The sequence below is a fragment of the Pygocentrus nattereri genome, chromosome 14 (assembly GCF_015220715.1).
Source record: "Pygocentrus nattereri isolate fPygNat1 chromosome 14, fPygNat1.pri, whole genome shotgun sequence".
Classification (NCBI taxonomy): domain Eukaryota; kingdom Metazoa; phylum Chordata; class Actinopteri; order Characiformes; family Serrasalmidae; genus Pygocentrus; species Pygocentrus nattereri.
In genome coordinates, this window is record NC_051224.1 from 19,296,359 (window position 1) to 19,309,370 (window position 13,012).

The 13,012-nt window shown below is 41.1% G+C and overlaps 1 protein-coding gene across 1 annotated transcript in view; it reads right to left on the reverse strand.

Moving 5' to 3' along the window:
- Window positions 1-203: 203 nt before the first annotated feature.
- The window catches only part of map3k3 (mitogen-activated protein kinase kinase kinase 3), a 32,125-nt gene continuing 19,316 nt past the window's right edge, over window positions 204-13,012 (reverse strand). The window contains exons 9-18 of the mRNA XM_017697491.2: window positions 10,390-10,523; window positions 10,166-10,239; window positions 10,013-10,080; window positions 9,115-9,210; window positions 8,861-9,022; window positions 8,286-8,434; window positions 7,309-7,440; window positions 6,692-6,821; window positions 6,357-6,534; window positions 204-3,830 (exon numbers count right to left, since the gene is read on the reverse strand). Coding sequence (XP_017552980.1) covers window positions 3,602-3,830; window positions 6,357-6,534; window positions 6,692-6,821; window positions 7,309-7,440; window positions 8,286-8,434; window positions 8,861-9,022; window positions 9,115-9,210; window positions 10,013-10,080; window positions 10,166-10,239; window positions 10,390-10,523 — 1,352 coding nt within the window. The 3' untranslated portion in view covers window positions 204-3,601. The remainder of the gene's footprint in view (window positions 3,831-6,356; window positions 6,535-6,691; window positions 6,822-7,308; window positions 7,441-8,285; window positions 8,435-8,860; window positions 9,023-9,114; window positions 9,211-10,012; window positions 10,081-10,165; window positions 10,240-10,389; window positions 10,524-13,012) is intronic.

Sequence of the window (13,012 nt, forward strand, 5' to 3'; positions counted from 1 at the left end):
ACAATGTCACATTTATACATAGATTCCACCTTCAACCACACTTGAAACATTTAACACAAAGAATTAGATCAAGATATCCTGAAATAAGCAAAGACATGCTTTTGTTCAAAGTTTGACTGTACTGTATCATCAAAGATACATATGAAAAAATGATAAAACCAAAAAAAAAAAAAAAAAACGCATATTAAATGAAGAAAAACAACTGGGCATACGGTTATTTTATTAAAAGTAAATAACTTTGATACATTGGACTTTGCACTGCAAGTCCCACGTCAAGATACATATTCATATATATTCAACCTAATGGTTCATAGTCTTTTGCTTACCCCAGGGTTTTCACAATTCAAAACAGAAATACTAGTAGAAAAACAAAACAAAACCCAAACAAAAAAAAACTGACGTTCCTTTAAGGCTGAATCTGTAAGTTTGATATCAATATTAAAAATTTAGCTGCCCAAAACATGTAGCAGCCATATTGTATCTCACTTGCTTAATTCATAAAAGATACGTTTGGAGGAGGTCTTTCCTTTTTACAGAAGAAAAAGGAGGAGGGGCAGAAGAGGAAAAACAAAAGCAGACACTGGTCAGAGCGTGTGTGTGCCCGCATGTTGGGCACCTGTCACTCAAACCCTGAGCTAAACAAAGTCGTCAAGCTGGGTGGAACTCCGCCCTCTGGCATCTAACTGCCCCATTACCTGAGCAGCACCTCTAATTCACTTCATCTTTCAGCACTTTCACACATTATACCAAATCCCTCATGCTTATATTGACTAAACTCATTCTACATGCAAAACAGAGGTACATCACTTTCTAAAACTCACAAAATCTCTCATTTCTCTCTTGCTCAACATTCTAAACCAGGCTATACGACAGTTAACGGTGTAAAACTCTTGTACTATCGTGCTCATTAACTGTCTTCTGTGGAAACTGCTGTTGAATAGGTGTCCTAGGTTTGTCCTAGCAGCGCAAACTAGGCTGTGAAGGGATGTGGCTTCCACTATGCATGCACTCACATTCAAACTAAAGGGCCTTTTTTTTCCTGAAGCCGCTTAGAAATTCTAGCAGCAGTGATCTTTGGTTAAAGTTAACATGCATTTTTAAGGCTAACTGCACCAAATCTTAACCTCAGAATTGAAAAGCACATCAAAGCTGAAAATGGGTTCTGTTACAAGTGTCTAGTTGGGACATTAGTCCCAATTAATAGGAACTTTATATGATAGCAATGCCGTGATGTGAGATGCAATAAATATGCAGAAGCCATAATGATTTGATTAGTTAATAAATAAAAAGAATTGTAGAAATAATCACTTGCACCCTTGAACTTAACCACTAACAGAATCAGGATCTGTTTCTTCTCACTGCTCAGACACACAAACATGCATACACACACAAACAGGTTTCTGCTTTGCTCAGTTCAGAGACAGGTTCAATGGCCAGAGTGCGATTTTCCTTCCCAAAATGCACTAAAATGCTGTAAATCTCTGCAAAACCAGCTGCTTACACAATTTCATTTGTTTTGTTTTTTTTTGCTCTAGTTTCTAACATCTCGTCTCATATTTCATATTCCAAAAGACATCAATCTATTTCAAATAGTCTAGAGTCCATATATAAAAATATATATATTTATACATGAATATTTGTGTATATAAAAAGATGGCTGCGCACTAGGATATAAATAAAAGAGATTTCACATTATGAAAAAATTTGGTAAAATATGAAAAATTTTGGTAAATACAACAACATTCATTTTACAAAAGTGCATCTGATCCAAAGGAGTTCAAAACACTGCCATGTCAAGCTTTAAGGCACAACAGTTCCACGTTTCCTAAATCTCTTTCAACTGGCGTTCAGGAAGATACCAAAAAAAAAAAAATTCTGCTTGAAATCCTAATGTGCTTTCAACACCTTAAACCTCCTTAGCCAACCTAACCAGTTTATAATCTGGCAAGAAATATGATTTTTATAGTCCTTACATGCTATTTGGCTTATTCTGATTTATAGTAGCTGCTTATAAAGCACCCAGATGGTGCCCTCTACAGGAGCCAACAGAATGCAACGTAGCCTAACTATGAAAAGGGCACAAAGCAAAGTCTTGACCAAAATTAAATAAGCTTTTTTGGTCTTGAGAACTTTGCATGTATGAATTCTCAGGCACTATGGAAAAAATGGAAGACAGGAGTTCATTGTCTAAAACTACATACGGTCACGAAGAGCATTTAGTCAAAGGTCAGCAGCCTTTAAGAGTGAAAAGGAAGCTGTCCGTAACAACAAACACAGCCAGGACAGGCTGTTTTATGCATCAGGCACAAATGGCTCGACCTCTCCGTGGATGAAAGGGCAACTACGAACTACGCCAGTGCTACTCTGAGTGAGGGAGCTCAACCTTAGGCCTTTTTCACATGTACTACCTCGGCGTGGCATGAGTGAAGCAGCAGCATGACTGCTACAGCTTGCATGCACTGGTCATTTATACAATGTCTGCATGTTTGTTAATCCTTGGCATTTTCAGACAATTCAAATCTATAAAGCTACCAGAAAATGTCTCAATAGCATTTCATATAACAAGTATGGATCATAGAGTTTTACCATTATATATTTGGTTCAGTTTTGTTTTCATTGGCTTTTATACCTGATTTCACTGTCCTTTGCCGACAATATAGGCTCGAAAGTGAAACCGCCTCCTCTGGGATGTGTCTGGGATGCAGTGCTGCCCTGGTTTCATTCCAGCTAAGCAGAAGCAGGCCTAATACAAAATCAGGTTTGCTTTTAATTGATTGGAATGAAAATCTGTAGCCACACCAGTGGATAACACTGGCATTCCCTGCTGTAAGCTATTAACATGAGCACCAAAATAAAAAGAAAGTCAAGCCATGCAGAGGTAGTGCCTTACAGTCATATGAAACTAGCATAGTCAACAGAAATAAAATTTCATCCCTAAAAACTGTACGTCTCCAGCAGAGGCACAGACACAAAAACACTGGCAGCTTATGAAGCCTTCAGGTCACACAACAGGTCCTAGAGCTCCTAGGACTTCAGTCAAACCTATACCTGACTAATTTGGATGTACTATAAAAAACAACCTGTCTTTGGGAATGATCTTTTGTTGCCTGTATGCCATGTGCCATTCCACAACAGTCAAACAGGTTCAGTAAACTGCATTTACCTTGTATTTAAGAGTTTAAGCTTTAGCAGCTTGGTTTCAGAAGGCACCGATGGTGTTTTGAAAAGCAGAGTCCAGTAAGAAGCCATTCAGGCAATCGACTGTTTTGTCAATACCTACTGTTGCACTGAATTTCTTAGAAAGAAGTGCGTGCTGCAGCACTCAAGTGTCCTTTGTCACCCCCTGCTGTTTTAGAGCCAGCACTGAAAGACTGTCTTCTACAGCCAGATTTGAGAACTGAATGTTAGCTGCTGACTGCATGGTGGCAGTTCACACATTCTATTCAAAATGGAGTGTAGACTGCCTTTGGAATTGTGCTTTGTGATCATCACTTGAGTCTTTGGGCCGGGCAGTACACCACACACGAGCTACTGGTTGTCAAAGTGACTATGGCCCAGATGTCCGTTTTTTTTTTTTAAGGCCTTAGGCAGAGTGGGTTCTTCAGCAGAGGATTTGGGAGAAGGGGTGTCTGAGCAACTCCTCCGCACTGGGCCTGTGCTTGGCCTCCACAAAGATGCGGCGGATGAAATCTCGAGTCTGTTCCGAGATGTGGGAGGGCAGCACAGGATTAGTCGGCTGAGTGGCTATTTTAAAAATGGCCGCCATGGCCTCGTATTCCGCCCAAGGGGGCTTCTCCGTCAGCATTTCCACCACGGTGCAGCCGAGGCTCCTTACCACAGAAAACACACATAATGAGACGCATGTAAATAAAAAAAAAGACAAACAAAAACAGATTCAAAAGAAATGCCAAACATTCATCACTCCTTTTTAAATTTGTTCATGATAAAAAAATTAAATAATTTAAAAAAAAACACCACAATTTAAATGCTGCATTTAAAGTTGAACTAATACCACAATATCCCCTGATCCAACCTGTTCTATCCCAATACTGAGTCCAATACCTGAATTCAGGGTGTCAGCCAACACTAAGTACTAATGTTGACTATTTTTTTCTTCTTCGATTTAAAATCTGTATACATCATATAATGAGCTGTTAGACTTGAAAAAAGCATTCCAAAACATATCTATTTTAAGGACATTGTGGTAATTAGTATTTATAAAATGCTGTACGTATGCTGGCGCTTTACATTGGTTTTTTGTTTGCTTTGTATTGTTTGTGTGTGTGTTTTAATGTTTCCCTGCTGGCTAGCTATGATGCAGCCTGGACCGGCTGCTTGAGTGACGCTGTATCACGGCTACGAGGCTCTCTGGACTGGGGACCTGTGACATCGCAGCCTGGAATGGCTGCTTAGTTGACGCTGTACTGTAGCTGTGGGGCCGCCTGAATCAGTGGTGTTCGGCTGCATGAGCAGTGCTATGGCACAGCTAAGAGGCCTCTCAGGCCAGTTGCCTAAGCGACGCTTCATCGCAGCTACGTTACTGCTTTGGCCGGCCACTTGGGTGACCCTGCTTTGAAGCTATGAGGCTGCGGGCCTCCTATGTGATGCACCATAGTCGCAGTGTGAGACTGAAAGACTGAAATGGATGTACATTGATAAAGCTGGTGTAAAGAGCAGAATAAGAAAAAAAAAAAACTTTTGCAAAGAGCTATTATTTCAATGTGCTTTGTGTAGAGAGGTTTTACTTTGCCATGCTGCAATTCTGTGTGGAAAAACACCTGGTGCATCTTGCGTTTCATCTCATTTCACATCTCATCTTATTCACAGTTATCTGCATGTAAAGCATTCAGTTCCATTAATAAAAACGGGAAGTGATAATTTGATTCTCTCAAATTGCAACGTCACTCTTCCATTTTAGAGTAACTATGTTTAAGAAACAGCAGCAACAGTGAATCAGTTACGTCTGAGTGATACCCGATCCATTAAATAAGACCAGTAAAGGTGTCAATACTGATCCAGTATATTGGATCGGTGCATCACTAATAATATCCCTGCATGGTGGTCAGCAAGGCAAAGATGTACTAAACAAACCACTGAGGTTTCACTTTTGAGCTTTTTCTTTCTAGGGTGAGAGGCAGAACAATGGCAGACAAAGCCGTTCGTACATACATATATCAGATGCACAGAGCCCCTACCCAATGGCTGCCTATTTGAGTGTGGAGGCTGCACAGGAATGTTTTGTTGGAAACTTTCCCCCACAGAGCTGTTGACAATTAAAGGGTGTTTTTGCTGGCTGGAACACTGAGCACTAACAGCATGAGTGAGAGAGCTCTGTGTATTTGTGTGTTTGTGACAGAGTACAATGTACATATTCTGTACATTGAGGTGGAAGTGCTTGTGTGTGTACAAGTTCAAAAGGATGAGAAAACTGACAGGCCTTCTTGATCAGCTTAAACTGCCTTTCCCCACAAAAATCCCTCAGGACTTTACTCAACTTGGAACATTCCAGACCACTTTTATGTGCCAACTGGCTGGCTCTCAGCCAACCATATCCCTCGGCTGATGGGATGGTGTCCAATCAGATTGTGAAGGGGAATCCCTTGACAGCAGGTAAGTTCCTCCTATGTAGAGTTTATGTGTGGAAGTATGGGCCTGTAGTATATTCTCGTCCTTAAAAATAGCCCTGTCCCCCTTTCCCTTTTTTAAAATAAGCCTTCGCCTTTAGAAATCTTTTTTTGGCCCATTACATTTTACCCTTTAATGATGCCTCTTTTCTCTCTCAATAATTCCTGCCCTTCATTTTCCATATTACTTCACATATTAATGCTGGCTGTTTCACTTTAAAATGAGTTATTATATCAGATCATGCTTATAACTATAATCTGGTGCTCGTTGGTCATTTTCATTCCTCTCTCAGACAGATGAGTAGAATTTTCTCCCAACATTCCACTGTTTCCATATCAAAGACACATTTATAATGGCATCAGACTCTTGATTCTTGACCCTTTATGGTGAGGCTTTTTCAAACTGGGATGTTTAAAGTTCCCCGTTAAGATAGAAACTTTGAAAGTTTTAGTTGATATCTTGTTAATTACAAACACTTCTCTTTGATAAATTGGAATATACTGTTTCAAAGCACTATTGGAACTGGATTTCTTTTACCGAAGGTTCTGTCAATTACAGAAGACCACTTCACAATTACAACAATTAGGTTTAAAAACTAAACATACTACAGATTAATATTGGATTAAAATGATTAATCTTACTGGCGATGACCTACATTTAAAGGACCTCCCCAGGCAAAACAAATCCAGCTCCAATAAGGCTAAAGTTAACAAGGCTGCTTGTTAACTCACCAGACATCAGCTTTGCGGCCATAACCGTCCCCACTAATGACCTCTGGACTCATCCAATAAGGTGTCCCAGTGACTGAGCGGATGCCTGTACTGGACATACAGATGGTCTGCAGGCGCTTGCTGGCCCCGAAGTCTCCAAGCTTCACATTTCCTGCAGAATCTCTCAGGATGTTGGCGCCTAAACATACCACCACATAACAGTTCATGAGAAGATAATGTGCAGAACTTCATGCAACATTCAAATGCCAAGAGTTTGAATATTCCAGCTTTATTCTTGCCAGAGCTGTTTAGATTTACATTTTTCAGTGCAAGGTTTGATGCAAACCACATTGTACCTTTGATGTCTCTATGGACAATCATGTTGCTGTGCAGGTAGGACATGCCCTCCAGGATCTGTCTGGTGTACTTGCGTGTCACGTTCTCAGTCAGTGCCCCGTAGGCCTTCAGCTGGTCTTTGACGGAACCCTGGAGAGAAATGTGAGGTCGTAAACATAATTAAAATCTAAAATCTAAATCAAAACTGACTACTTTAAAATGACACAAAAGTAAGACAAGATTGTATTACCTCACCTAACAGAACTCTTAAGAGGACTGCGTAATTTATAAATTTAAAAATGATGCTGCCTCTTTGCTCTGCCTCTCCAGCTCACCCTGCTCTGCTAATCACATTATACAGGTGTAAAATGCAACTATTTGTGCATCATAATCTACTCTTCTCTGTTGTTTAAGAATATGGTTTAACAAAACCAGAATTGTGTCACTTTGTCACTAAGAAATGCACAGGACTACGCTGTACATCAGTTACTTCTCTTTTATAACTTTGTTGAAACAAAATCAAAAATAAGATCAAATTTTGTCCCAAACTAATCTGGGGGCAGATTTTAATGAGCTAAATGAGACAAAGACAAAAGCTCCATTGCCACCAACACATTAGTTAAACAGCAGTACGCACCCCAGGCATGTACTCCATGAAGATAGTTAGAGTCTTTTCGTTGTGGTCTCTAAGGCAACCGTAGTACTGCACAATGCGCTCGTGATGAAGATTTTTTAACAGCTGAATCTCGCACTCCAGAGTGCTGACCTCCTGCAGGAAGACAGCAGGAGAAAAGAGAAAGACAACGGACTTCAGCAGGGAACATAAATGTCCCAGAGTTCAGTCTCAGGCTTTTGGGCAAGCTCAGTAAGCTCAATTGGTGCAAAGTGGATGAAAAAAGAAAAACACAAAAAGCATCCCCAGAACACACATCAGGTACATCTGGTGTCATTTTTTGTGTATCAAGGAAGCATAAAGACCCAGATTTTTTTTGTCTGGGTATGTTTGTGCGTGTGTGCACAATAGAACCAGTTAACTAAAAAGAATAACTATATTGTCCCCATGATTCCCAGAGTCCCAACCCCCATCTCACAAACGTACACTCTCTCACAGATACAGGAAGTGACAGTGCGTGTTTTTGCAGTGGCAGACAGGAAAAGATTTAAGTGAGTGGGGAGTTTGGGGGGGTGGGGAGGTGGGGCAGAGGGGGCAGGAGAGTGACATGGAGAGTGACATGGAGAGTGACATGGAGAGTGACATGGAGAGTGACATGGAGAGTGACATGGAGTGTGAAAACCCAAGCGAACAAAGAAAAGGAAAAATGCTAGCAAACTCAAAGCGTCTTTTCACAGCCCCAAAGCTGGGAGTTGTTACATAACAGTTGTTTCAGATCTACCTCGATAAACTCATAAAGTACCTACCAACTGTAGTACATGTATGCGCACATGTTTTTATTACATTTGTTCCCCACATGGAAAAGTGCCAAACTAATGACCCCATGGGAACATGTTGGAGAGCTTCAGCAGAAACAATACATTTCAGGCTTAGGATTACTGAAAAAAAATACAGCCTCCAGTGTATATGTATATATAAATGTATGTTTGTATGCATTGTACCTTGCTGGTCTCAGGGCTTGCTGGGTCAAACTGGACCTGTTTGGCAGCCAGTTCCCGGCCTGTGTCAACGTCATAGCAGAGATAAACTCTACCAAATGCTCCCTGCCCCAACAATTTCCCCCTCCGCCATGTCACTGGTGCCGTGGGGGCTGGACATACACATTTCAGATAAACAAACAATAGCCACAAACGATAAACAATGAAATGATGTTAATCACAGGCACCATGTAGCTGTGCATAATGCATATTATGTCCACAAGCAATTTACACAATTACCACAGTACTAAATTATTCATCATTGTCATTCATATTATTATTTCAAACTACTGCAAAAAAAAACTTGGTGCAATAGTATTATATTGCTATTACAACATTTGCACAATCTGCACTAAACAGACACATTTCTGTTGCTTCTAACATCCAGGACAATGTGCAGTAAAGGCTAGCTGGCATTAGTGAGTGTAGGTTTTACTTTCATTTATTGAGCCTGAATACCTTGCACCCATAAAGTGCTCAGAGCTGAACATATTTCCTTCCTCTTTTTTGTGAAAATAAAAATTAAGGATTAGACTTACACTTGTGTGGAACTGGGCGGTCCTGTGGACGAAGCCTGGACTGAGTATCCACCAGCTGCCAGGTGCCGAGACTTTCCTCGCTGCCATTGAGAGATCGGCGGGACGGCACTAGTGTGAATAGGTTCCCCTGGGGGCGACGTATCCTTGGAAATGTGCGGCGACCTGAGATTGTGCAGGAAATCACAAATTAAGTGACATGCACCAGGCCTTGTCTGCCTGTTTTTATTAAGCACATATGTATAAGTGTCTTTTACCCTCACTGTGGTCTTTGTGATGCAGGGAAACATGGTATCTCCTTGGGTATGTTCCTCCTTTCCCAACAACCTTGTCATATACATGGTTTTCCCGGTCTGAGAAAACAAGGAAAGCAGCATCAGCATAAGAGCTCTACACTAGCCATCTGCACTATACAGCCATATTTTACGTATAAAATACGGCTGTATGACATTGAAAAAGATACTACTTTTGTTGTTATACTGCTTCATATTGCTCTTGCAAAATTCTCTGCAATCTATTAAAATGCACTTGTTAAAAAATTACTTTTGTAAGATTACATGAACATGACTATGCTGATTGTTGATTAACTAAACACCCAGAGAAGTGCTCACAGTAGAGTTGGGGAATATGGCAATACTTCATCACTATCGTGATATATTTTGCTATCATGATAACATACTTTTCTAACCATATCGTGAATACTGTCTGTACTTAAAGAACATTGGCCAACTGCAAACTTCAATATAAAAACATACTTAGTCCTGTTTTACTGTATAGCACAGCACAATATGTGAAATAAATATCATACAAATAAAACACATTGTACCCAGATTTTGATGGTTGCTTTTATATGCGTGTTGTGTCTGTGTCAAAATATTGTGGTATGCCTCATGAAAACATTTCAAAATATTGTGATACACTTTCGCCATATCGCCCACACCTAGCTCACATTTGAGGTTACAGATTCATTTGTACATCACAGCCTCCTGTGACATCATTACTGCAAAAGCTGGAACCACAATAAAAATGACTAAACAATAGCCCTAGTACAAGACTTCAGCTTCCTTTTGCTACCTTAAACATGAACATGAATGAGAAGTAAATCAGAACTCTGCATTAGTTGCTATGACAACAACCATCCAAGTCCTGCCTCACCTGTGCAGTCCTGCCTGTTGTCAGGATAACTCCTGGCCCTGTGCATGCGAGACTTTCTGAGTGAGGGACTACAGGAAGGAGAGAAACCAACAAATAAATCGATAAATCACTGTTTTATCTATAACACTATGTGAGACTGTTACATTTTCTGACCTGTCTGAGTTGCTATCAAGTGACTGGCAGCTCCCAGACACTGAGTTCTCTGCACTGCTCCATGGATCAAGGACCTGAATGCAGAGCAGATTTTAGCCATCTTATTTTTTTGTCACACATGTAATTGCAAAGGCTGATGTACGTGTGTGTGTGTGTGTGTGTGTGTGTGTGTGTGTGTGTGTGTGTGTGTGTGTGTGTGTGCGCGCGTGCATGTGGTCACTCACTAACTGGTCGCTGGTCTCGGGTATAAATTCTCCCTCACTGTTAATGCTGGTATAGGATCCCTGGCGCGCAATTCGCTGCTGACGCTCCGGAACGTAACCAGGAGGTGGAGAGCTTCGCCCAGTATTCTGTGAGCCTGAGAAAGCAGAGGAGGAGATATGTTACAGACGCATCAATCACAGAGAGGTATCATATACCACTGGCAGAAGATCTGACTGGCTCACAACTACATGAAATAGTGAACAAGAACTAGGGCCACACAATGTTGCTTGTTTATCATTATCACAACACTGACCTAGAATACTGAAATAACAGAAGACTGCAAGATGCAAACGGTGACTAACAAATTATCTTTTTGTTAATTATGCATTGTAAGCATCCTAACTAATTGCAGACATACTAAATAGATGCACTTCACATAATACGACGTAATAAACGAATGTAAATTATTTCTGCCAGTGCTAAAAACCTCACCAAGTATTACACGTAGCAGTATTGATGTATTTCTAATGTATTGCAAGACAAATCACAATTGCAATTATGGAGTTCTGTCTATAATTGTGCAGCCCTAGCTACAGCAACAGAACATTTCAAAAGAATTAATTGCAGAATTTCTTTTAGGAATTATTGACAGAAAACACACTGTGGCGTGCGTGCGCCCGTCCCCCGGGCCCCAATGGTGGCCGCGAGAGCTGGGAGGAAGGTGGGGCTCGAGCTCCATGTGGGGATGAAGCCTGGTGAGGACTACAGGAAGAGAACAGCGAGTGAGAGGAAGACGGCACGCAAGTCCAGAGGCCCCGACTCCTGGGAACCGCCTCCAGTCCTGTAGTGAGGCCACGTTAATTTGCCTCATGTTTGATCCAGGTGGCTGAGCTGCAGAGCAGGGGTAGTGATGAGGAGGCGAAGCAGTGAGCTCTCGTTCCCTCTCAGCTCAAGTGCGGCTTTTAAAAAGAGCAGAGAGGGAACAGGGAGAAAGAGCGACCGCCAGCAGCAGCGAACGACTGAGGACTAAAGAGCTGAAAAGCTAGAGTAAGAAAAGTACTGAAAAGTCTAGCTAGAGGCCACTGAAAAATGGGAAGCATAGGTTTTGGTTTTGTTTCATTTGTTGTGTTTGGTGGAAAAATAAAGTTATATGGCTGCTGCAACAGTGAACCCTACTTCCAGTGTCCTCCTTGAGCTCGGGGAAGCGCATGCCATGCTACACACACATATAATCTTTTAAACTAACCTCTAAATAAGCACCCAGCATCAGCATACTGAAATTTTTGTTGCTTAGGCTTATTACAAACAACTAGCGGAACAAAAAAATCCAAAACCACTATTCTCACTCATGGAATAACAATTATTTTGGGTGCGTGAGACATACTGCCTTAATGTACTCAGCCATGAAGGCCATGTCTGAAAGAAGCCTTATGTTGACCAGCTGAAGTATGATGTAATAAATCTGTATTCACTGAAAGAGCCGAAACAGAGCTTGTACGGACCACATCAGTACAAAAACAGCTTGTGAAAGTGTCTGTGTAACAGACCCGCTGGGACAAGAGCAGAATTCAGCTATCAGAAAGCAGAGACGCTGAATCATTAGACTAAGCACAACTATAAACAAACGTCTCTTTCCTCCAGACACAGACCCTCTAAGAAGTCCTGCTTCTCTCCAGGCCTCACAAGCTGAAACAGCCTCCCCTTCCCCCAAACACAATCTCTGAACCAGGCCACTGGCTCACCACGCTAATAGTGTCTCACAATCTGATTGGCTAGACGCCAGCAGGCCATTGTGCAGCAGCTAGTGATGGTGGACAGGAAAAGGAAGAGGACCCAGTGCTCACGGAGGAAGTTAGAGGAACAACAGACAGAGGGAGAAAGAGAGAGGGAGAAAGAGAGAGAAGAGGGAGAAAAAGAAAGTGAGAAAAGAACCTAAGGAGAAAGAAAAAAAATGAAGCAGAAAACGGGAAGAGAAGGAGGAAAACTGCAGAGGTTAATAAGATACAGAAACAAATGAACAGAGCCAGGCAGGGTCCAAGCACTGGAAAGAGAAAGCCATGACACAATACCAGAGAGTAATGCAAGGCACTTTGAACATCTTCCTGTTCCCCTAATTCCTCATTACTCTTTCCTCTTTTAGTTAGCTGCTTACGTATCTGAGCACATTACTGTCAACATGAGCCAGTGAAGAAACGCAGCCTTCAAAACACAGAGAACTTGTTGAGAATTTACTCGATTCTCTTTATTGTACCACTCAAGGGTATTCACGAATTTCACGAGAGCCAGCTGGATATCATGAGGGGGCCCGTAAAGTCCGTATATGCTGACTTTACCCGGTTTGACTAAATAGAAATGCTATTACAGATGCACAGTTAACACTTTTTACCTTCCAATACCGATAGCAATAACCAATCCTTAGATTTTTGCCTAACTTATAAAACCTGATATTTATAATCAGAATGCTGTGTTCTTCCATTGGCTCATGTTCACAGTAGAGTGCATATTTTATTACATGTTTATTTTTGTTAAAATCTGTTTTTTTTTTAGCTACTTAGCTTTAAAACGAGCTCTGTTAAACTTTAGCACTTCACTTAAAGAGAAATCTCACCAATTTTTTAAAAGTCTGTGTATAATTAAATGTTT